Source organism: Brugia malayi, assembly GCF_000002995.4.
Source record: "Brugia malayi strain FR3 genome assembly, contig: Bm_069, whole genome shotgun sequence".
Taxonomy (NCBI): Eukaryota; Metazoa; Nematoda; class Chromadorea; order Rhabditida; family Onchocercidae; genus Brugia; species Brugia malayi.
The window spans coordinates 5,892-30,761 of NW_025062338.1; the positions used below are offsets into that span (position 1 = coordinate 5,892).

A 24,870-nucleotide genomic window follows, 5' to 3' on the forward strand; every position below is an offset into this window, starting at 1 on the left:
AGTTAATATGAAAAATTTTTTTTTATCATAATATATTTGGATTTAACTTTTACTTAAGAAATATTTTCAATATTTTCAATTATTTCGTTTTAAAAATTAGTGATAACTACTTACCTGTCAATTTGAATTTGCCATAACAAGTTGAAAATTAAACTTGAATTTATTATAAATTTTTTTACTATTTTTTTTTTTTGTTAATTTTTGCAATAAGAAAAGTAAAGACAGAAAATTCAAGTTTTTTTTTTTTTTTTTTTTTTTTTGATAATAATTTTTCTTAAAATAAAAGAGCAAAAAGTTTCATAATTTGAGGCATAAAAAGCAACTAAATTATTAATTGCGATAATTTATAAATATCAAATGACAGCACATATACGAAGGGTTAAATTTTATATGTTATTTTCCAATTAAAATAAATTACAAGAAATAATTTTCGTTTTTATTTCACATTTTAAAAGAAACAAAAAAAAAAGGAACGATTCTTTTAGACGTTACTTTCACTACATTTGATTATAATGGAAATGACAAAATTTTTGTTAATACGGGAGCATTTCAATAATTGGGAACAAAAATTTGTCCTCGTAAGTTTAATCATTCCTTTCATTTAAATAGCATTTAAATACTAATAAAATATACTAATTTCTTTAAAAATGTTAAACTTTCTTTAACCTTTTTTTTTTTTTTGAAAGTTAAAGTATTTGCAATTGAAAATTATGTTCATTTTGCTGAAAAGTTAGCGACAGAAAATTTTAGAAAATAATCGAAATAATAGAAAGAATTCAGAATGATAATTATTGATAATTTCAGATATGCGAAATGTTTCAACCAATACTTTTTGCTACTATTGCATTTATAACATTTTACAGCGTTTTGCGACCAACAAAAAGTATCACACAAATCGCTATCGCATCACTTGTCGCAACATTAAAACCATTATTCAATGAAATGCTCGTTTAAAAGATAAATTGCATTATTATTATCAATGCAATTCAATTTATATAACAAAGAAAAAAAAAATCTGCAGAAATCATTTATAATCCATCAGTTTATATATATATATATATATATTTTTTTTGATTTTAAATTATTATTGTAAATTCTAATTTTTATTTTTAGTGATAATCAGAATTTTAGCGTAATTTAAATTTAGTGAAACATTTTTTCTATTTTGTTCTTACTAAATTTGAAAATTTTCTTTCACTCTTTTTTTTGATTTGATTTAAAACAAAAGTAGACAAATTCTATCAGCAAGATTATTTTCTTTTAAAATAAGTTTTATCTCTTAAAATTCACGACTGCTTTTTAATCGAGTTTGAAATTTAAATTTTATTAAGTGAGTTTTATAAGAATATACATGTGCAAGAATATACATTAATTTTATTAGTTTTATAATTTTATACATAGTTTTATATGAATATATATTACAAACACAACAGACAATCGCTGCACTAACAAGAAGTAGAGAGAACAATTTCATAAAGTAGAAATGCTTTCTCGAAAATCGTCACCCATCTGATAATAAGGGTTATTGAGGAAAAACTTTTTTTCTCACATTTATGATGTCGTCTTCAATACAATTTTCAACAGAAATAGTAGGCATAAATTTTTTATTTCGTTTAAGTCAATCTATTTAGAAAAGCGGAAAAAAAAAAGGAAAATGTAACATACTTGCGTAAGTCCGAGGTAGATGGAGACACTTTCACTAACGTATAGGATGATACCATCCAGGTCAACAATAGCCAGAAAACCATCTAAACACTCTAGCAATGTTGTTTCAGACCATAAACATCGATGTTCCTCAGTGAGATTAGTTTTCAAAACTGAAATTTATTTTTATTCCAAAAATTTGAAGATTCAAATTATTTAAATTCAAAAAAAAAACTTTTGAAGTTCCAGATAAAAACTATTTGGAATATTTACTGTCACATAAGGTATCCAACAAAGAGATCGAAATCTGAGCATCAAAATTGAAAATTAACATCCAGTAATTTCAAGGAATCTCTTTCCGGCATTTTCAAATAAAGCTAAACAATATATTGGGAAGATTTATTACTCCCACTAATTCTAACGGCTAGATTCCAATGATGTTTTTAAATAACCTGCTTGCTTACGCTGCAACTGGCGTGCATTTCAGGTTTTCATAGCTAAAGTTGAAGGAAAATGAATTTGCCTAATGTGGGCTGTTTATTTTGAAAATTTACATAATGCAAGATATCAATAATTCTTGTTAACAAAAAAAATACATTTCGTTGCAACTTTTCGTAACCGGCAAAGAGTCAATGCAACCCGCAATATAGCAATCCGATCCACATGTGTAACTGTTGCTTCATCAACAATTGGTATCACTACTTTGAGATCCGTAAAGATATCCGCTTCCTTACCACGTCGATCACGTGCAGCAAAACGAGATGACTCACGACGTCGGTCAAGATTTCTAAAAAAAATAAAAAAAAAACTAGTATTTTCAGACACATACAATGAATGCAAAAACAAATTACCTGATAAATCCCTTCTATTTTGATTCAAAAGATTTCATTCGGACAATATTAGTATAACTTAAAGTAAAATCAATGGTGAAAACAATTTGGTGGTTGGTAATTATTATTTTTTTTTTATCACTGAACTATGTCAATTTGAAAAGAATGAATAGAATTAGACCTGTGCAATTTATTTCTTTTTTTATATGAATTAGAATTACTTGGTTAATACAGTCATTAAAATATTAATCATTAAGAGTATAATCGCCTGACTGTCTACTTCATAATCTTAGCTAGAAGAAAACAAAGATTTGTCATTATCTTGAAATGCTGCTAGAAAAAGATTTTTGAAAAATTATAGAATGTACGAAAATTCTTAAAATATGACACAGAAGAACTAACCATCAATATGAAAAAAGATTATTAGTCAACAAAATTTATACACCGAAAGTGCACAATAAGTATGACAGAAATAGGTAGAAATGTTTATGAAATTATTAGTTTAGTATGCAAAAGCAAAGAATGCGAATGACGCAGAAAAAATGTAAAATAAGAAAAAGACAGAATGATAAGAAAAAATAATGCAGAAAAAATTGAAAGTAACTAAGAAAACATTGACAGTGTTAGAAATGAATTTTAAAGCAAAGAAAAAAGCAATAGATAACTATATCTAATAGAATAAAGTTTAAGAATCCGTAGAACTATAAACCAAACATAAATGATGTTTATTATACTTGAATGATTTAATAGCTATTATCGTGCAAATCCACGAAAATAAACATCATTTCTCAAGGTTATACAAGGTTAAAAAGACCACAGCCCTACCCTAACATAACATCGAAACATCAACTACCACCAGACAGGTACGATAATCATAAACACACCGACAGTGCAAGATTGATCATCGTCTGATAATGTACCGTATAGCTCGAGGTTTGTTAAGTGCACTTTGACATTGTAATATGTCGTTTTACACGTTTCAGAGTAACAAAAAGCGGCAAATTTGTCATTAATTTTTACCCGACAAGATAAATAGTCGGAGATTTAATCAAAAGACAATTGAAATAAGAAACTTTCATTAAATCTATATTAGTTATTTCATTTCATATTACCTCGCTTTTCCTCGTTTTCATTGTTTCTTGCTAAAAAGGCCAACTGTTTAATGATTATATAAGGAAACAAAAATCTCAAATCACTTACTGTTTTCGACTAAATTCCGTAAAAATTCGGCATCATGTCCACTCATCATTTAGAGAGATTGTATTGATAGGATGAAGTAAATAAATAAATAAATATCTCGTTAATTTTCCTCACCAATTTCACCAAAGCCAGAAATTATATTGACAAATATCAAGTGAAATGGAGACACAATTTACATCTGAAGGTAATAAATTATATAACAGTTAAATGAGACATTTTTCTAATATTCAAACTTTGCGATAAAGTCATTTTGATATCATTGAAAAAATGAAAAACTTCCTCAAGAAAGAAACAGTATAGTTATGAATTTTAATTTAAATGAATTAAAACAAATAATACAAAATAAAGAGTAGTAAGACTAAGTTAAATTGCACCAAACTCAAATATTGAATGTGGTAAAATTTTCACATATACGAATATAATAACAAGCTATAGCGATTTTCTTTTTTTTTTTTTTTTTTTATGAAAATATTCTTTTTATGAAATGACAACTTTAATGTCAAACTGTCCTTTCTTTTAGTAAATAAATGTATGTTAGTCACATTTAACTTGGCAAATAATATTATCAAAATTTTTTAACCTAAAAAAATATTCATTGTTATAATTTTTGGAAAAAGGAGATTTTCAATGAGTCGCAAAGATAACTCTGTTTGATCCCTCTTCATCCCATTTTTCTAGTTAACTTTATGATATATCGGTAAAATAGACAAATTAGTAAATAAATTATCTATCATAGTGAGAATATTTTACATACATAACGCTGCTAGGATTAACTAAATTTCAATTATTCAAATGTATTTCCATCGATCTGTCATGTTCATGTAGAATATTATTAAGCTTTAACTCTATCACCTAACAGATCACATTATTAGTTTTTCAGTTCTTCTTTCTTTGATAATTTTATTTATTCTGCTGCGCAGTAAAACTTATAACCCTGTAACAATCTTAATCTGAAACCAGTTTCAACTATTCTTCTCTCCCCGTTCAACCCCATTCTTGTACCTTCCATTTCACAAATATGTCCTTCGCTTCATTCTTTTACCCATCATTACGAGTTAAAAAACTTAACTTTTCACTCACCTCTACAAATGACAAAATGAGATTTAGCAATAGCATCACACTTCTAATAACATCACTTATTCTTATCAAATTGAAGCATTTTCAACTCAAAACTTCTCAGTTAATAAAGCAACAGGATTTGATATAATGTCTGCCATATTTGCAGTTAGTAAAAAGAAACCAAAAATAGAAAATTCGAAATGAAAATAATGTCTTAAAGATTCAGGAAACATGAGATTTATTATAATTTATCATCAGTTTTCATAATCAGAAATCTAAACTTGATAGATATGTTTATCTAACGAATGAATGTTTCTATCTACATAATAACATCTTATCACTTTATCTTCATTGCTGTTCAGATACAGTTAACTTTAACACTAACTGATAGATTACCTATTAGTTCAGCAATATTATTTCTATCGAAATTTTATTTAACAATTGGAATCATCTTAACAACATAATCTTAAATTATTTCGCATCCGAACTATTCAACAATTTGTAAGCATAAGTTAACAACTGTGTAAGCATAACATAAAGTTCGAATTACTTTGCTGTAATGCTAAGGAACGAACATTGCAGAAAAAAAAAAAAAAAAAAAAAAAAAAAGAACCCATTCGAACTTGCGACTAACACATCGTGTAAAATAATTATCATATAAAATAACAGATCGTATAAAATAATTCTGTCCTGCTGATAAGATCACTTATCAGTGTCATTTGCTTTCTAAAGAAGCAGCTTATTCCCTTTTTTTTTCCTCATTATTTGTCATTTCACCCTTTTCCATCTTGCAATTTCATTTTGTTACTTATATTTAAGTAACACTTAAAGTCATTAGCAATAAATTTTTTGCAACAATTTTATAAACATAATTAATTAATTACTCCGATGACAAATGATAAATGTAGAAAAGCAAAAACAGCTTAATCTCATCACTCTTCTATGATCGATCATTTTTCATAAAGTTAAATATGCAGTTAAAAGAAAAAATAAGCGATAATTGTAATAAAAAAATAAAGAATAAAACTTTCCATCTCTTAATTCAACCTATTTGCCACTATAATTTTTCTATCTTTATCATAAAATATCCATCTTTTTGTTACATTCTTCGCAGCACTAATTCATCTCTTATTTTCCTATCATAGATCATTCAGGCAGAAGTTGTTAGCTCAATTAAATCTTCTCTCATACTTCTTATCTTAAAAAACCATAAAGATATATCGATATAGAGTAGAGCTAAACTAAAAGTAATCATTATTCATATTTTAAATATTACACAAAAAATCTTAACAGAAATTGTATTCCTTATAAAATATATTTCATATCAAAAATATATTTAAATTATACTTTCTAATTACTGATTAAATAATTATCATGAAATTAATCTCATCCATTATATATTCATAAATGATACAAATCAAAATAATTGATTCAAATTATCAAAAATGAAAAAAATAAATTAATTAGGGATTATGTTACACAAATAACAATTCAAAGAGAGAGAGGGGAAGAGAAAGAGAAAGAAAACATAAATTCTGAACCATAAATTATAACAAAATCGAGCAATAATTCGTAGGAACATATTTTAGTACAATCTTATCCTTAATTTTTAGCATTTGCATAAGAAAAAAGGGAAGTAAACATAATTAAGAAACCAAAAAACTTTGAAAATCCGCCTTTCCAGGGTGGCATTAATTTCACTAATCGGAATTAGTCGCATGCTGCACCCAAACCCACTGCTAAATGATCCTTTGAGGGATTTATTTCGTGTGATTCATCTTAGGATAAAGTTATTTCCGTTACTCATAATTCTCTAATTATCTTCCCAATTTTCTATTTTTATTAACTCTCATCGTCTTTCTCACACCATAAATACACTCTTTTCACTTCACCTATAATTATTAATTAGTTAATTAATTGCTATTTACAATTAATTTTATCTTCTGAGCATTTGGTAGAATTCGTTCGAGTATTTTAGCCTATATCATAACAAATAAAAAGATGTCACCAGCATGAAAGTAGATTATGAAGGTGGTTTAATAAAAATGTAATGTTAAACAAATAAGTTCAAATGATTTCATAATGTTGATCGAACCTAATCATTAAATTCGCTGTAACTCAAAACAATATTCACTAAATGAATTAATCATTTTCAACGTACATATTTATACTTAAAATTCATTTTTTGCATTTAAAATGAATTAAAAATGATTAGATGGGATCAATTACTTTTGATTTTATTATTTATTAATATTTCAAAAAATTCTTTTCACAATTTTCTGCCGTGATAAACAAAGAGATGATACTAACATGAAAGAAAATCATGACCATGAAGATGGCGTATTGCCAGTAAATTCAAAATACTTTTATGACGTTGGTTAATTTTATTTTTGTAACTTCATTAGTATTTTAAAATTTACATTTTCGTTAAATTTATAGTTTGAGCCATTAAGAATGATGTTAGCTCCACTAATTCAAATCATTTTGAATGCATGGATTAATATTTTCTTACGTAATTATTTTCTTACGTAAAAATCACTTAATTGAGGTCAATTTTTGGGATCAATTTTTTAAAAAAAATTAATTTATTATTTGACATGTAATGACTATCTGATTTTTTAATAATAACTAGAAATATTATTCGAAAATTGCTAAAACAACATAAAATGAAATAATTTAAAATGAGATTTAAGAGAAAAAATGCATAGAAATTAAGCATACCGTTGTCTCGAAGACATAAGTTATAGCAGCATCTCACTGAAATGCTTTCTAGTTTGAATAGCATATGGCATTGAATACTGATATGCTTGCTTAATCGTAAGGAAGCACTGCAATTTATAAACTATATTTGATTATTGTTTATGAGAAAAGTTCACTTTGAAATTAGGTGAAGAATAAATTGTAATAAATAAATTGGAAATATAATAACAATAAGACATTATAGTAATTTAATAACACTACTACTAATAGTAATAACAATACTCAACACGCATGCAAGAACAATGTTAATAGAAATGAATGAAGCCAACAAAAAAAGCATGCACTTCAATACAAAAAAATGCCATAATAACAAATGGTATGAGTAAAGATACAAAATGCTGTAGTTAATGGAATTAACTGAAAAATGCATGCAAAAACAATGTTAATAAAAAACGAGTGAAAAACAAAAGCATGCAATAAATAGAAAAGAAAAAACGCTTTAATAATAAATGGTGTAAGTAGATTCACAAAACACATGCATGTTAGTAAAACTAACCAAGAAACGCATGCAAAAACAGTGTTAATAAAAAAACAGCAAATAGTATAAAGTAACAAAAAGCATGCAGTTAATAAAATTAACCGAAAAATGCATGCAAAAACAATGTTAATAAAAAAAAAAAAAATGATGAGAACAACGAAAAAAATAAAAGCATGCAATAAATGCAAAAGAGAAAAGTATACACCTTAATAATAAATGTTGTAAGTTTACAAAAAACATGCATGTTAATATAACTACCCAAGAAACGCATGCAAAAACAATGTTAATAAAAAAACAGCGAATAGTATAAAGTAACAAAAAGCATGCAGTTAATAAAATTAACAAAAAATGCATGCAAAACAGTGTTAATAAAAAACGAGTGAAAAATAAAAGCATGCAATAAATGCAAAAGAGAAAAGTGTACATCTTAATAATAAGTGGTGTAAGTTCACAAGACACATGCATGTTAGTAAAACTAACCAAGAAACGCATGCAAAAACAATGTTAATAAAAAAACAGCAAATAGTATAAAGTAACAAAAAACATGCAGTTAATAAAATTAACAAAAAATGCATGCAAAAACAATGTTAATAAAAAACGGGTGAAAAATAAAAGCATGCGATAAATGCAAAAGAGAAAAGTGTACATCTTAATAATAAGTGGTGTAAGTTCACAAGACACATGCATGTTAGTAAAACTAACCAAGAAACGCATGCAAAAACAATGTTAATAAAAAAACAGCAAATAGTATAAAGTAACAAAAAACATGCAGTTAATAAAATTAACCAAAAAATGCATGCAAAACAGTGTTAATGAAAAACGAGTGAAAAATAAAAGCATGCAATAAATACAAAAGAAAAAAGTGTACACCTTAATAATAAGTGTTGTAAGTTTACAAAAAACATGCGTGTTAATATAACTACCCAAGAAACGCATGCAAAAACAATGTTAATAAAAAAACAGCAAATGGTATAAAGTTACAAAAAGCATGCTGTTAATAGAACAAACTCAACACGCATGCAAAAACGATGTTAATAGAAATGAGTGAAGCCAACAAAAAAAACATGCATTTAAATACAAAAAAAATGTGCGCCATAATAACAAATGCGTGAGTAAAGATACAAAAAACATGCATGTTAATATAACTACCCAAAAAACGCATGCAAAAACAATGTTAATAAAAAAACAGCAATTAGTATAAAGTAACAAAAAGCATGCAGTCAATAAAATTAACCGAAAAATGCATGCAAAAACAATGTTAATAAAAAAAAAAAATGATGAGAACAACGAAAAAAATAAAAGCATGCAATAAATGCAAAAGAGAAAAGTGTACACCTTAATAATAAGTGTTGTAAGTTTACAAAAAACATGCATGTTAATATAACTACCCAAGAAACGCATGCAAAAACAATGTTAATAAAAAAACAGCAAATGGTATAAAGTTACAAAAAGCATGCAGTTAGTAAAATGCAAAAAATGTAGGTGCTAAAAGCAAAAATAAAAGAAAAAAAAATAAAAAACACGCAATTTGTAGAAATAGCCGAAAACACATACAAAAACAAAATATAAACAAGGAAATGATAAAAGTGACAATTTTTGAAACAAAAGAAAAAATGATAAAAATTAGTGGTGATATAACAGAAATAAATTAGTATTAGTAGAATGAACAAAAGTTAGCAGAAAGCATGCTAGAGGCAGTTTTAATAAAAAAAAAAAGAAAAAAAAAATGAAAATGGCAGCAAATTAGATGAATGAAAAAAAAAAACATGCAATTAATAAAATTCAAAAAAAATTTTCCAAATCAAAAACTAAAAAAAAGATTCCAAAAAAAATCCGAATAAAACAGAATTAATTTCAAAAAAGATTTTAACTCATTTCAAAAAAAATTGAAAACGCAGAAATTAAAAAGAAAAAACGTAAATTAAATATTTTTGAAATCTTCTTAAAGCCCAAAGCTCTACCAATTCAAAAAATATCCTTAAAAATGAATAGAGATCAAAAATTTTGAAATTTATTCCAGATTTCAGAAGGTCCGTCATCTGAATTTCAAAACCAAAAATTTTTTCTATATGCTTCGTTAATGTTATACTGACGAAGGAAGGTATAATTCTGTACCTCCCTTCGACCAGCCCTACCCTCCCTCCCACCACATACACACAAAGATAATTAAAAAGATAATTACAAATTGATATCAACTTATGATTTAGCTCAAAATAAAATTCAAAATTAGACCTTATTAAATCTACTCTCTGTTGACAACTTATCTTATTTAAATTAAAAGACTACTTGAATACAGACAGAAATTTTCCAAAAATTGCTCAATTCCATTAAAAATATATTCATGTGATGAAATTTGTGCATTTTTTTAATAGCCAAAAAATCATCTTAAAATGTAAAGAACTTATAACAAGTTAGAAAATGCAAAAAATAAATATACAATAAGTTGATATCTTATGTACACAGTAATAAAATTAAATAAAAAATTTAACACCGCTAGTAACACTAAAATAACAATGAAAATTTTCATTAAACAAAAACAATGGTTAAAGTAACATAAACAATAAAAAAAATGAATAATTGTGATAAGTTTAGAAAATCAAAAAAACAGTTATAAGTAGTCAAAAGAAAAAAACAGTTTTAGAAAATCAAAAAAAAAAACAGTTATTAAACAGTTACAAGTAATATCAAAAAAAGTAAAAACATTAAATTACATTATTTAAATGAAAAAAAAAAAATAAAATACACAATTTTTAATAAAAATTAGCAGCCCAAAAGGCTAAAAAAACAAAAAAAAAGCAGGAAAAAACAACTGATTTCAAAGTAATGTGATTTATCTTTTGTGTTGGCAAAAAAATGCCTTTTACAATCTTTTTATTACTCTATCACTAGGACGGTAAATGACATACAGAAACGTAAAGCAATTACAAACTCCTCAGCCTTTCCATATTTTGAAATCAGTTGTTCTTATGTTAAATCAAAGAACAAATTTTTTTTTTTTTCATTTTTTCTATTTTTAATTTTTTTTATTCTTTTGATTTTTTTTTTTGGTTTTTTTGATTTTTTTGTTTTTTAGTTTTTTTTTTTTTTATTTTTTAGTTTTTTTTTTTTATTTTTTAGTTTTTCATTTTTTTTTTTTTTTTTAATTTTTTGGATGTTACTAACCAGCTTTCATTGGAAGAGGATGGAGATTCGCAGCAGGCAGCGACAGGTGGCCGCATGAGGAAGACCAGGCAATAATATTAGCCTAAAAAAAACCACTGATTAGAAAAATTACGAGACCCACTTTAATATTTTGTTTTCTATGGTCATTCATTTTTTTTTTTTTTTTAACTTTTAAATTTCACTTCTTCAATGCTAATTAATTTCTTACCTGGGATGAAGAGGTGATGTGCATCCTCTTCTCTTCCTACCAGATCAAGTCTGCGCCGCTTCACCTGTCGTTCGCTTATTACGGCCGCGCATGCCCTCGGGCACCAATCGAGGGCATGAAGCTCCATTGCTGCCGTTCTTTGGGCGACCGTAAATTCAGGTGGCAGCAAGAGGTAATGCCCACAACGGGCACAAAAACCTGGAATATGCAAATTAATCAGTCTACTGGCTTTTAAATGAATCAAATGTAGCGATATCTTTAAAAACTAATTGGAAATTCATTTCGCAATACTTACCATCTTGCTTGTGTGTTCTCGACGCGTGAATGCGCCACCCTTTCAACGTTTCAAACTGCCTGCAGCAGAGGCCACACACTGAAAATAGAAATAGTAAGAAAATATTGTTGCACAAACTGTTCTTCGAGTATCGATATAGAATTTTGTAATCGTTTTAGTGCATTATAAGGGATGAAATTTTCGATGAAATCATATGATTTTATCAGTACGAAGTCAAAATATGATTATATTTCTTCTACAAATTGCGGCATATAATCATTTCTTAAGTTATTAAAATTATAACTTACCGATTTTCTTGTTTCCTTCTTCTTGTGCCACCGTGTATGGCTCTGCTTGCGGCACTATCAACTCTCTTCGGAGTTGCTCCGGAAGATCTTTTAAATCAGCTGGTTCGAACTTTTCCGGAGGTGCCGCAGCCATTGCTTCTTGCATGGCAGGAACCGGGATTCTGATCGTCCTCGTTCGCCTGAAACAGTTTTATATTTATTGCAAATTATTTGGCAGGTAAGTTAATATCTAGTTAGCAAATTAATACAATAGCTGCTAAAACTTAAACTTACAGGACGAGTTCGCGTACTGCTTCTACCGGTTCCTCGATCTCCATTGGTACCCCCGGTACCTCAGGCTCTTCTTCTTCTTCCTCTTCTTCTGGCAGAGGGGTCCACTCTGCTTCTGATGGCCAGTTCTCGGCCTCATCATTTTCATTTTCAGGCAGAGGAGCCCACTCTGTCTCTTCTTCGTTAAATTCCGGTTCCTGAGGTACCGGGTCCTCTTCCATTGCTGGCTGGGCACTCTGCCCTACCAGTTCCTCCAACCTCCACCCCGCCTCCGCCATCCTCTCTATGAGCGACTGTTCAAACTGAAAAAGCTATTTTTTACAGTCACTTTTTAAATTTATGGCAGTGCAAAGTTCAGCAACTCTTTCTTCATACTGTATCAATTTATAAAAAAAAATAAAAGCAAAAAAGAGGAAGACAAAGTGAAAATTACCTGAACAGTCCTGCTCACGAACCTTTGCAAAATCCGGTACATCTCCGGCTCCCTTTTAAGGTATTCGAAAAGCACTTCGATTTCTTGATCCTCCATGGGAGCCGCAATTCTATAAAATTAGCAAACTTATCAAATATTCACTAAGTACAAAGACCGTAACTATTACGTAACTATTATTTACTTATACGTAACCATTATTTACTTATGGTAAAAGAACACATGATAAAAAAACACTGGTTTACATATTTTAATTTACCTACACATAATTCTATTTATGCTAATCATTAAATACCCCATACTTTCCCTGATAATTCTGACGCAACAAAAAGAAAAGAAAGTAGTGACGAAAATGAACATTCATAATAATAGTATTTCTCTGCAATCTTTCGCGCTCGAGAGTCTTTATCCTTTCGCGCTCATGAAGATTTTTTTTTTTTTTTTTTTCATCTAATATATGGAGACTGTTCCATCTTCGAATATTTCTTTGGTCTCTACTACATCTCGACCTAACATCTTTGTACTATGTATATTATCGTTCTTCTACATAAACTTTCTTTTTCTTCTCTCAATTATTTCTATTAACTAATGCAGATTTTTATTGATTTTCTTAGGAATGAATAGACAAATAAAGGTTACGTACAAATTACCACTTCTGATTTTTTCACAATTTAAAAAGATTTTTTTAGCAATTCATTCATGTTCTATACCTTGTATTTCTCATCGTCGTCAAAATTTTTTTTATCATTATGGCATCCACCAGGTACTGTATTGACCAAAAACAGTGCAGTTATAGGAGCTATTTACAAAAACACTTTTTGATTTACTAGCTAAACAGGATATAACTTTTCACCCTTTTTAGTTAAAATAAAATTAGTAAGAATTAAAATGCTTTTAACATTTAATTTATTATAACTTTTAATATCTGTCGAAATTTCTTAGGTAACCCTGTCTGGATTTGTGACTAAAAATAATTTTAATATTTAAAAAATATTTGAAATCAATTATAATTGCAGGTTTAATAAATTTCTGCAATGAAAGTTTGCTTTAAAGTTAACTTTTAAAATTTAGCATAAAATGTCAAAAATAGTAAATAGAATGTGAGCAGATCAACTTTAATGCAAATAAAAGTAATCAATTAAGTTCAATAAATGTTTATTTTTAGATGAAATATATTTTCCCGGTTTTATTTGAAACAGAATTAGTATTTATTTTATTAAAACTTTTAAAATCTGTCGAAATTTCTTAAGTAACCCTATCTAGAATTGTGACTAAAAATAATTTTAATGTTTAAAAAATATTTGAAATCAATTATAATTGCAGATTTAATAAATTTCTGCAATGAAAGTTTGCTTTAAAGTTAACTTTTAAAATTTAGCATAAAATGTCAAAAATAGTAAATAGAATGTGAGCAGATCAACTTTAATGCAAATAAAAGTAATCAATTAAGTTCAATAAATGTTTATTTTTAGATAAAATATATTTTTCCGGCATTGGCAGATTTTATTTGAAACAGAATTATTAAAAATTAAAACATTTCTAGTATTTATTTTATTAAAATTTTTAAAATCTGTCGAAATTTCTGTAGTAACCCAATCTGGATTTGTGACTGAAATTAATTATAATGTTTAAAAAATATTTGAAATCAATTATAATTGCAGATTTAATTAATTTCTGCAATGAAAGTTTGCTTTAAAGTTAACATAAAATGTCAAAAATAGTAAATAAAATGTCAGCAGATCAAGTTTAATGCAAATAAAAGTAATCAATTAAGTTCAATAAATGTTCATTTTTAGATAAAATGTATATTTCCAGCATTGGCAGATTTTAACTGAAACAGAATTAATTAAAACGTCTTTAATATTTAATTTTTTATACATTTTAAAATCTGTCGAAATTTCTTAAGTAATCCTATCTGGATTTGTGACTAAAATTAATTTTAATATTTAAAAAATATTTGAAATCAATTATAATTGCAGATTTAAATAATTTCTGCAATGAAAGTATGTTAAAACTTTTAAAACATTTTATTAAAACTTTTAAAATCTGTCGAAATTTCTTAAGTAACCCTATCTAGAATTGTGACTAAAATTAATTATAATGTTTAAAAAATATTTGAAATCAATTATAATTGCAGATTTAATTAATTTCTGCAATGAAAGTTTGCTTTAAAGTTAACTTTTAAAATTTAGCATAAAATGTCAAAAATAGTAATTAAAATGTCAGCAGATCAAGTATAATGCAAATAAAAGAATCAATTAAGTTCAGTAAATGTTTATTTTTAAATGAATTGCATTTTTCCAGCACAGGTAAATTTTATTTGAAACAGAATTAAACAAAATTAAAACATTTTTAGTATTTATTTTATTAAAACTTTTAATATCTGTCGAAATTTCTGTAGTAACCCAACCTGGATTTGTCACTGAAATTAATTTTAATAATTAAAAAATATTTGAAATCAATTGTAATTGCAGGTTTAATAAATTTCTGCAATGAAAGTTTGCTTTAAAGTTAACATTAACATAAAATAAACATAAAATGTCAAAAATAGTAAATAAAATGTCAGCAGATCAAGTTTAATGCAAATAAAAGTAATCAATTAAGTTCAATAAATGTTCATTTTTAGATAAAATGTATATTTCCAGCATTGGCAGATTTTAACTGAAACAGAATTAATTAAAATTAAAACGTCTTTAATATTTAATTTTTTATAAATTTTAAAATCTGTCGAAATTTCTTAAGTAATCCTATCTGGATTTGTGACTAAAATTAATTTTAATATTTAAAAAATATTTGAAATCAATTATAATTGCAGATTTAATTAATTTCTGCAATGAAAGTTTGCTTTAAAGTTAGAACTTTTAAAATGTTTTATTCTTGTCTAGGTACCGCATGAAATTTGTTGTGCCAAAATTATCTTTAGATTGTTTACTATCGTTTATTTGCATTTAAAAAAGCTAATTCTCTGATACGATTATCAAGAGTGGAGAAAATCAATGCTAATAAAAATCTCCGTTGACGGTATAAATGTTACTCTATTCCCTCATTTGTTTGTCTTCTTATTTATTCACCATCTTCAAAGCACATAAAGCGTTCTTTCTTATTGCGCCAAATAGTTAATTCCAGCCAGCTTGACAATGCATTTACAACGGAGATACCAACACCATGTACCACGTAAATCCGTCAGAAACCTTATAGGTATATTGCTACCAGATTCGTACACTAGGGTCATTATTATTATCTATGTTGCTGATATTCCTTCTGCATGACAATATCAGCTCAAATGCTACAACCATTATCACTCACAGATACTCACCTATGCTAACCTCAATTTTGCCATAATACCCGAGCACTAAAGACTCACCTACACCTTATATTATCAACAACCTCATATATGCAAGCCAGACCCATCACCAGGTATCCCTAACCCCTCTCTCTCCCCCGCCCCCTCCCCCTCAACGTACACACCTGGATGGACGCTTCCTTACAATACCATGACCTCTTAAGATTTTTATTGCACCAGCGTTATTAATTTACTACTTTCCATACAAACTTTTCCATTCTACTTATAAATGTTAATATATTTTATATATGTATTATTAAATAACGTTGACATTAGAGAATCACTTTACGCCACCACCGTTAATATACGGATTGGATAGAAGGATTCGAACCCTAGCACAGCGACACCGAAGACCGCTGCCTTATCACTTGGCTACGCCCACCCCAACATTATTCACTTCTGTAACAACATACTGTTACTCACCAATTAGTATGATTTATTTCTTCTATAGGTATTATTACAATAGCTTACACCATTTAGTATGATTTATTTCTTCTATAGGTATTATTAACAATAACTTACACCATTTGTTATTAAGGTTTACACTTTTTTTTTTTTGTATTTATTGCATGCATTTATTTTTTTCGTTGTTCTCACTCGTTTTTTATTAACTTTGTTTTTGCATGCATTTTTCGGTTAATTTTATTAACTGTGTGCTTTTTGTAACTTTATATTATTTGATGTTTTTTTATTAACATTGTTTTTGCATGCGTTTCTTGGCTAGTTTTATTAACATGCATGTATTTTGTGAACTTACTTACATAATTTATTATTAAGGCGTTTTTTCTTTTGTATTTATTGCATGCTTTTATTGGCTACACCTACTCCAACATCATTCACTTGTGTAACAACATACTATTACTCACCAATTAGTATGATTTGTTTCTTCTATAGGTATTATTACAATAGCTGGCTGATCATAAGAATGCATTGCTCAACTTTTTCAATAATTTTATCAATTTGATCGCTTCTGCTTTTCATAATTGCTATTACTTCACAACTACTATTAATTTCACCTTTTTATAGATAAAGAGAATTCACTTTAGGAAATATATTTTTTCTTTCTTCAGAAACATATATATATATATATATATATAGCTAATTTCTTTATTCTTTAATAATTCTTCAGGAATAGTTTTAGCCTCCCTCACATTCGAAAAAGTTGTATAAACTAAAACTAAACTGTTCATTAGAATCATCTACTATACATCACTTAGATTGAAAAATCTCTTAAGAAAAAATAGAAGAGAAATCCTGTTGTTTCACTATGTAACAATGAAATTTTGAAATTTTTTATTGTTAAATCCTTAATAGAAATACAAAAAAAGGATTTTACTCGATGAATAACAACGCAGAAACCAACAATTATCCCAGCAATTGCAGAAAAGAGTATTTATTAAATCTGTGGAGTTTTAGCTCTTTTTTTTTTTTTTATTTTATTTGCTAGTAGCTCACAGACTTTCATTTCTCTCCTTGGATTCTCAAAAATCTTAGCGCATTGTGTGTACGTATCACTGTGCAGCTCTGATGGCAGTACAAAATGCCCATGCAAAATACGCCTCAAATTCGTTTATTCTAACATCATTTTTGGATTTCACCCTTACATTCTTTATTAATCATTTGGGTATATCGTGTAAGTAGACAAAATTAGTCATCCCATAATGTACAGAGGAAAGTCATCGATCGATACGAGATAACTAATTACCATAATATAGCAGCGGCAGCAGCAGCATTCCATCGGTACTCCAGCATTGCCAGTTGCAGCGCCTATAGCTAAAAAAAATCATATGAACATTTGGCTGAAGGAAAATGTACTGCACCCACTCATTCATCTCTGCAATAAGCATTACTGTAATCAAAATAAACGTGGCACATTCATTCATATTGGTTTTTGTGCGTGCGTGCATATTGGTAAAATAAAAGACGACAACTTTTTTGACGCTTTTAGCTTATTTTACACGCAGTCTATGGTTACAAGCAGTGTTGCAATGAATGATTTAGAAAAAAAATGCAAGCGTTAATGCTGGCATGACTCACTTTAGTGTTTGAGTTGATGATATGCCCTTACAGCAGCACATAAATAAACAGCAGTAAATCAGAAATGCCTGCATGAAATTTGCAGACATTATGCAAGCAAAATACAACGAAAGACTATAAAATTCGCTGCCATCTTTAAATTCATGCAAAAAACACGTGATAAAAGACCATACATGGGGTGGAACAAACTTTAATAATCACTGAGCAAATTATAAGTAGCGTGTCAAAGAGTGCAGAGAATATCTAGTGTAATTTATCTTCTTTTGGTTTCCATTTTATTACTTTTTTTATAATTAAAATTGCTCATTCAAATAATACTGTGAGAAAAATTTTACCTCAAAACAAAGATCATCATTGCTCGAATATATTACTGTAAGCAAAATGCTGGATAGTTTTAAAATATTTGTACTTTTTTAATGAAGATTCAATTTTAATTCATATTTTACCTCAAAATCAAAAATAGTTGAAAATGACGCACAAACTTAACATTGGAAGACTAAAAGCTTAATTAATGAAATAATGTTTAATAAATATAAAATTTAAATAATAATTTTTATGAAAATTATACAATTTTTAAGAATTTTTGTATATTGACTATCAAATTGTAAAAACTATTAAAAAATATTAATTCATCAAAAAAATAGATAAATAGAACTTAGTTAATTGTTTGATATGCATTGTACGGGAACTGCTCGTATACAGTGTGGCCATCTAACAGCTTGAATAATATGATAAACTTTAGGCCCAGATTTAGACTTAGGATAAACTTAGGCTTAAGTTTTATTTCAAACTTTAAATTTTCACAAAAATCAATTTTTGTATATTAGACTAAAAGTTAAAATGTAGTATTATCAAATTTCATTTAAATTAACTATGAATACTATTGAAAATAGCAATTCATTTAAATATATATATATATATATATATATATATATATATATATATATATATATATATATATATAATTATCTTAATTGATTATTTTGCATGTATTGTACGGGAATTGATCATTAAGGTGTGGTCATTTGACAGTTCAAAATAATAAAATAAATAATTATATTTTGAGCAATATTGTAGCAGCGAAATTACTAAAATTTTAATTAGTCATAGTTTTAATTCATTTTTGCGAAATAAATTGATTTTTATTTCAAATGTAAATGTTGATTTTTATGTAAATTCAACAATTTATAAGAGTTTTTTTATAATAGACAAGGGAAAAAATTGTAGTATTATCAAATTTCATTTTAATTAAATGCTAAAACCATTAAAAAAAATAGATATTTTGAACTTAATTGATTAATTTATATGCCACCCTTTCAACGTTTCAAACTGCCTGCAGCAGAGGCCACACACTGAAAACAGAAATAGTAAGAAAATATTGTTGCACAAATTGTTCTTCGAGTATCGATATAGAATTTTGTAATCGTTTTGGTGCATTATAAAGGATGAAATTTTCGATGAAATCATATGATTTTATCAGTACGAAGTCAAAATATGATTATATTTCTTCTACAAATTGCGGCATATAATCATTTCTTAAGTTATTAAAATTATAACTTACCGATGTTCTTGTTTCCTTCTCCTTGTGCCCCGTGTATGGCTCTGCTTGCGGCACTATCAATTCTCTTGGGAGTTGCTCCGGAAGATCTTTTAAATCAGCTGGTTCGAACTTTTCCGGAGGTGCCGCAGCCATTGCTTCTTGCATGGCAGGAACCGGGATTCTGATTGTTCTCGTTCACCTGAAACAGTTTTGTATTTATTGCAAATTATTTGGCAGGTAAGTTGATATCTAGTTAGCAAATTAATACAATTGCTGTACAATTGCTGCTAAAACTTAAACTTACAGGACGAGTTTACGTACTGCCTCCACCGGTTCCTCGATCTTCATTGGTACCCCCGGTACCTCAGGCTCTTCTCCTTCTTCATCTTCTTCTGGCAGAGGGGTCCACTCTGCTTCTGATGGCCAGTTCTCGGCCTCATCATTTCCATTTTCAGGCAGAGTGCCCACTCTACCTCTTCTTTATTAAATTCAGGCTCCTGAGGTACCGGGTTCTCTTCCATTGCTAGCTGCCCTACCAGTTCCTCCAACCTCCACCCCGCCTCCGCCATCCTTTCTATGAGCGACTGTTGAAATTGAAAAAGCTATTTTTTACAGTCACTTTTTAAATTTGAGGCAGTGCAAAGTTTAGCAACTCTTTTTTCATACTGTATCAATTTATAAAAAAAAAAAAAAAAAAAAAAAAAAAAAATAATAATAATAATATAAAAAATAAAAGCAAAAAAGAAGACAAAGTGAAAATTACCTGAACAGTCCTGCTCACGAACCTTTGCAAAATCCGGTAGATCTCCGGCTCCCTTTTAAGGTATTCGAAAAGCACTTCGATTTCTTGATCCTCCATAGGAGCCGCAATTCTATAAAATTAGCAAACTTATCATTCATTAAGCACAAAGACCAGTGACGTAACTATTATTTACTTATGGTAAAAAAACACTGATTTACATATTTTAATTTACCTACACATAATTCCATTTATGCTAATCATTAAATATCCCATACTTTCCCTGATACTTTCTTTCAACCCATAATATCCCATACTTTCCCTGATACTCATAATTCTGACAGAACAAAAAGACAGGAAAATAGTGACGAAAATGAACATTCATGATAATAGTATTTCTCTGCAATCTTTCGCGCTCATGAAGATTTTCTTCTTTTTTTTTTTTTTCATCTAATATACGGAGACTGTTCCATCATTTTTTTCTTCGAATATTTCCTAATAATAAAAATTTAAATTTGAATTAAAATTTAATTTTAATTGCAAGAATGATTTATACCTATCACTATTTTAAAATTTAATTAATTTTGCTGCTGAAATGATGTTTAAAACTCAGTTATTAAAGTTGAATTTATTATTTAAGTTGAAAAATGACCACACCGAGTGTAATCAGTGACCATACAGAACATAGAAAATAATCAATTAAGTTCAAATTATGTCTTTTTTTTCTAATTAAATTATGTTTTTAAGTTTTTCAAACACTTAATTAAATTGAAATTTGCTAGAACCAGAACTTATTTTTAAGCTTTATATAAAGGAACTAATACAAATTGCAGCATTTTCCTAAAAATAAGAATTTAAATTTGTATTCAAATTTAATTTTAATTGCAAGAATGATTTATAAGTATCACTATTTTAAAATTACTTTTCATCCTTTTTAGTAAATATGAAATTAGTAAAAATTAAAATGTTTTTAATATTAATTTATAAAAACTTTTAAAAACTGTCGAAATTTCTTAAGTAATTCTATATAGAATTGTGACTAAAAATAATTTTAATATTTAAAAAATAATTGAAATCAATTATAATTGCAGATTTAATTAATTTCTGCAATGAAAGTTTGCTTCAAAGTTGACATAAAATGTCAAAAAAAGTCAAGCAGATCAAGTTTAATGCAAATAAAAGTAATCAATTAAGTTCAATAAATGTTTATTTTTAAATGAATTAGTAGTTCAAACACTTAATTAAATTGAAATTTGTTTGCTAGAACCAGAACTTATTTTTAAGTTTTATATAAAAGAACTAATACAAATTGCAGCATTTTCTTAATAATAAAAATTTAAATTTGAATTAAAATTTAATTTCAATTGAAAGAATGATTTATAACTATTTTAAAGTGATAGTTATAAATCATGACTTTGATGAACGGTGCAAATCGTATGAATAGTGTGAGCAGTGATATTAGCACCATCAATAATATCATCCTTATATCTTTCTCTCTCTTGACCCCAAGTTTGGTTTTTTTGATTAAACCAGCAACATTTATATGCATCTTATATTTATATGCAACATTTTATATGATATTTCGATCTTCCAGGAGCAGTTCTTCGATATTTCGATGTCCCAGGCGCGACATTCTTTTATTATTTTTTTCTTCCATTAATTCCATTCCTTTAGGCATATTATTTGAGTTTGGTGTAGGTGAAAAAGGTGGGAATAGAGATATTTGGAGGATTATGTTAGGAAGGCTATATAGATCGGTCGTGTATGTGTGTGTGTGTGTGTTTGTGTGTGTATGTGTATGTGTGTATGTGTATGTGTGTATGTGTGTGTATTTGTGTGTGTGTTTATGTTTATCGTCAGGATGAACTTAGCTGATGCGAAAAGGAGAAGGATGAAGGGTTACTGTACGTATTTTTCATCTGTCACCAACAAAATGACATACTCGTTTCGATTTTTTTCCATTTCTCTGTCACACACATACCTAACAAACATTTTAAGTGATGTCGTGTGTCTACCTCTTTAATAGGTTTTCTCATTCACTTTACGCATTGATTGCATCATCTCCTTTTGTTGAGGTATCCATGACCACAGATTTTATAAATAGCGACGTTTTTGAACATTTTTCACCTTCTTTACAATTTGAAAAATATCTTCAAAGATTTAAAAAAAAAAATTTTTTTTTTTAATTTGGTTATGATATTTTTAGGAAAAAAATAGAGGATATCGGCAGAATGACAGCATTATCACAGGAAGAGATCTTACAAAGTACACGTACAGTTTTACAGGGTTTGGAAGCACTGAAGGATGAGCATGAATCGATCAAGGTAAATAGACAAATATTCCGATGATTTTCTGAAAAAGCGATCTTAGAATTCGTTTACTTTTCTAAACAATAGTTAGCATTACAGGGTACATTGGTGAGTAGTATTCAAGGATTGCATGCTGATGAGTCGGCACTTATTGAGGAAAAGACACATATTGTGGACAAAAATTTGGAAATGTTACGCTTAGGCATCGAAGAAGCTCAGGTTAGAATTTAGTTTTTTTTTTTTAACAAAAAATAATATTTTTCTTTTTTATTCTTTATATCTACCAGCAGTAAGTCAGTAAAAGTTCGGGATTAATTTTATTAAAAATAATTTAGGTTATGATGGCATTAGCTGGTCATCTACAAACAGTAGAAGCCGAGAAACAGAAGTTGAAAGCGCAAGTACGAAGACTTTGTCAAGAGAATGCATGGCTTCGAGATGAATTAAATTCAACGCAGCAAAAGCTGCAAGCCACTGGACAGGTTTGTTGACATCGATTAAAGGACGAAAAAAAAAATTCCTTTTTTACGATTTTTTCTAATTTTTGAGCTTTTCTCTGGCAAATTTTTAACAATAATTAAATTACAGCAAGTAGCACAATTGGAAGAGGAAAAAAAGCACTTAGAATATATGAATTCGATCAAGAAATATGATGACCAACAGGTTACTGCATTTTGGTTTCTTATAATTTACGCAGCAATATTGAGTCTTCTATAAATAAGTATTAGAAAAGCATGTTATATGTTCGATATATAAAAATCTGTTAATATGATAGTCGTTTGTAAGCAATTATTTCTTTAGATAAATAGCTAAGAAATCAAGTTGATAAGTAATTTTGCTGATAATGCGGTATTCAGTAATGCAAGGAATTGGAAATTTTAAAAACTGCACAATGTTAAGCATTTAGCAAAATTTTGCTTTTAAAATGTTTCTTAGTTAGAAAATCCTTGAATCTGTGTTTAATGTTAAAAATATAATCTAAATTGTTAGATGAATTCAGGAAAATGACAAAACCATGGATCAGAACGACAATCGTAATGACAACACTCTTCAGGATTTAGGTTTTGGTCCAGAAGAAGACGAGGAAATAAGTGGTAATGCACATTTTTGTTATTTGCTTTCGTTACTAATCAATCCATTTAGTTATCAAGCTTTATCATTATTTTTTCACACATTCCTTATGAATACTTAGTTATACTCTGTATGCATTAGAAACTTACTAAAATTATGTCTTAATCTGATTTCCAGTTATACATTTTATTACTATTGTTTATAAGCTGTACTGTTATAATTTAGTTAATGAATAGAACAGCGATAGAATAAGTTGAGTTATAGGACACATGTCTGGGCAATTTGCACATCCCACACCTGCTCATTCGATGGCAGCAAGTGCATCTGCTGGCTATGAAATTCCAGCTCGTCTTCGAACTCTGCACAATTTGGTAGATATTTTTTAAATTAATTCCAACAGTTTTTCGAAATGATCATTGAGCTATTGATTTGCTAATAATTTTATAGGTAATACAATATGCATCACAAGGACGGTATGAAGTAGCAGTACCTCTTTGTAAGCAAGCTCTGGAAGATTTAGAGAAGACTAGTGGGCACGATCATCCAGATGTCGCAACTATGCTTAATATTCTAGCTCTTGTTTACCGGTAATTCTTTTAATTAGCAAAAGACAGGATGTTATTGACTATTAATATGGTTTTGGTTAAAATAATTATTTCCATTAAAGTTATTTGTGAAATAAAAACGTTTGAATTGTTTTCCCAGATTGATTTAGATTATTTCGCAAAAGATATCATGGGAAATATTTATAAGAATTTTAGATCTTAACATAAAAGTGCAGAATAAATGGTAGATAATTTTGAAAAGATGTATGTCTGTCTAATATTTTAATATATGTTTTCTCGTTATAACTAGATTCAATATTTTTCCTTTTTAGTGATCAAAACAAATATAAGGAGGCAGCTAACTTATTAAACGAAATGCTTCGTTTAGATGCTTCGTTTAGTAAGTTAGCTGCCTCCTTACATTACGTGAAAAATGTCTTGGTGAAAATCATCCCGCTGTTGCGGCAACACTCAATAATCTGGCAGTGTTATATGGGAAACGGGGTAAATATAAGGATGCAGAACCACTTTTTAAGAGAGCTTTGGAAATCCGAGAAAATGTTCGTTTTGTAATTGGGATTTCAAATTTTTTTTTTTCGAAAAAATCTAAGATTTCATCATAAATGTAGAACCTTTTTGCGAAATGCCAGGATGTGGCTAGTA

The 24,870-nt window shown here is 28.0% G+C and overlaps 4 protein-coding genes and 4 pseudogenes across 8 annotated transcripts; 1 reads left to right on the plus strand and 7 right to left on the minus strand.

Moving 5' to 3' along the window:
* Window positions 1–1,470: 1,470 nt before the first annotated feature.
* Bma-hif-1.5 (Uncharacterized protein) lies at window positions 1,471–2,727 on the minus strand (the record flags this gene model as incomplete). The annotated part of the gene is made up of 4 exons (XM_043083000.1): window positions 1,471–1,509; window positions 1,666–1,817; window positions 2,241–2,431; window positions 2,696–2,727. 4 exons carry the CDS (start codon window positions 2,725–2,727, stop codon window positions 1,471–1,473), a joined length of 414 nt encoding a protein of 137 aa, XP_042938934.1.
* Window positions 2,728–11,297: 8,570 nt separating this feature from the next.
* On the minus strand, window positions 11,298–12,923 carry Bm17206 (Uncharacterized protein; the record flags this gene model as incomplete). The annotated part of the gene is made up of 6 exons (XM_043083001.1): window positions 11,298–11,539; window positions 11,637–11,714; window positions 11,924–12,102; window positions 12,197–12,495; window positions 12,627–12,735; window positions 12,919–12,923. 6 exons carry the CDS (start codon window positions 12,921–12,923, stop codon window positions 11,298–11,300), a joined length of 912 nt encoding a protein of 303 aa, XP_042938935.1.
* A 2,567-nt stretch (window positions 12,924–15,490) lies between these two features.
* Window positions 15,491–15,562, minus strand: Bm18459 (annotated as a pseudogene). The gene has a single exon. A coding segment is annotated over exon 1 (72 nt).
* Window positions 15,563–16,831: 1,269 nt separating this feature from the next.
* Window positions 16,832–16,900, minus strand: Bm18460 (annotated as a pseudogene). The gene has a single exon. A coding segment is annotated over exon 1 (69 nt).
* A 384-nt stretch (window positions 16,901–17,284) lies between these two features.
* Window positions 17,285–17,521, minus strand: Bm18461 (annotated as a pseudogene). The gene has a single exon. A coding segment is annotated over exon 1 (237 nt).
* A 72-nt stretch (window positions 17,522–17,593) lies between these two features.
* Window positions 17,594–17,980, minus strand: Bm18462 (annotated as a pseudogene). The gene has a single exon. A coding segment is annotated over exon 1 (387 nt).
* A 1,339-nt stretch (window positions 17,981–19,319) lies between these two features.
* Bm17207 (Uncharacterized protein) lies at window positions 19,320–20,615 on the minus strand (the record flags this gene model as incomplete). Its single annotated transcript, XM_043083002.1, has 5 exons — window positions 19,320–19,355; window positions 19,565–19,724; window positions 19,848–20,021; window positions 20,329–20,415; window positions 20,518–20,615. The coding sequence occupies 5 exons, from the start codon at window positions 20,613–20,615 to the stop codon at window positions 19,320–19,322; spliced, it is 555 nt and encodes a 184-aa protein (XP_042938936.1).
* Window positions 20,616–22,513: 1,898 nt separating this feature from the next.
* Window positions 22,514–24,780, plus strand: Bm8269 (Uncharacterized protein; the record flags this gene model as incomplete). Its single annotated transcript, XM_043083003.1, has 8 exons — window positions 22,514–22,606; window positions 22,691–22,810; window positions 22,927–23,073; window positions 23,180–23,254; window positions 23,592–23,685; window positions 23,927–24,033; window positions 24,110–24,249; window positions 24,540–24,780. The coding sequence occupies 8 exons, from the start codon at window positions 22,514–22,516 to the stop codon at window positions 24,778–24,780; spliced, it is 1,017 nt and encodes a 338-aa protein (XP_042938937.1).
* Between the last annotated feature and the right edge of the window lie 90 nt (window positions 24,781–24,870).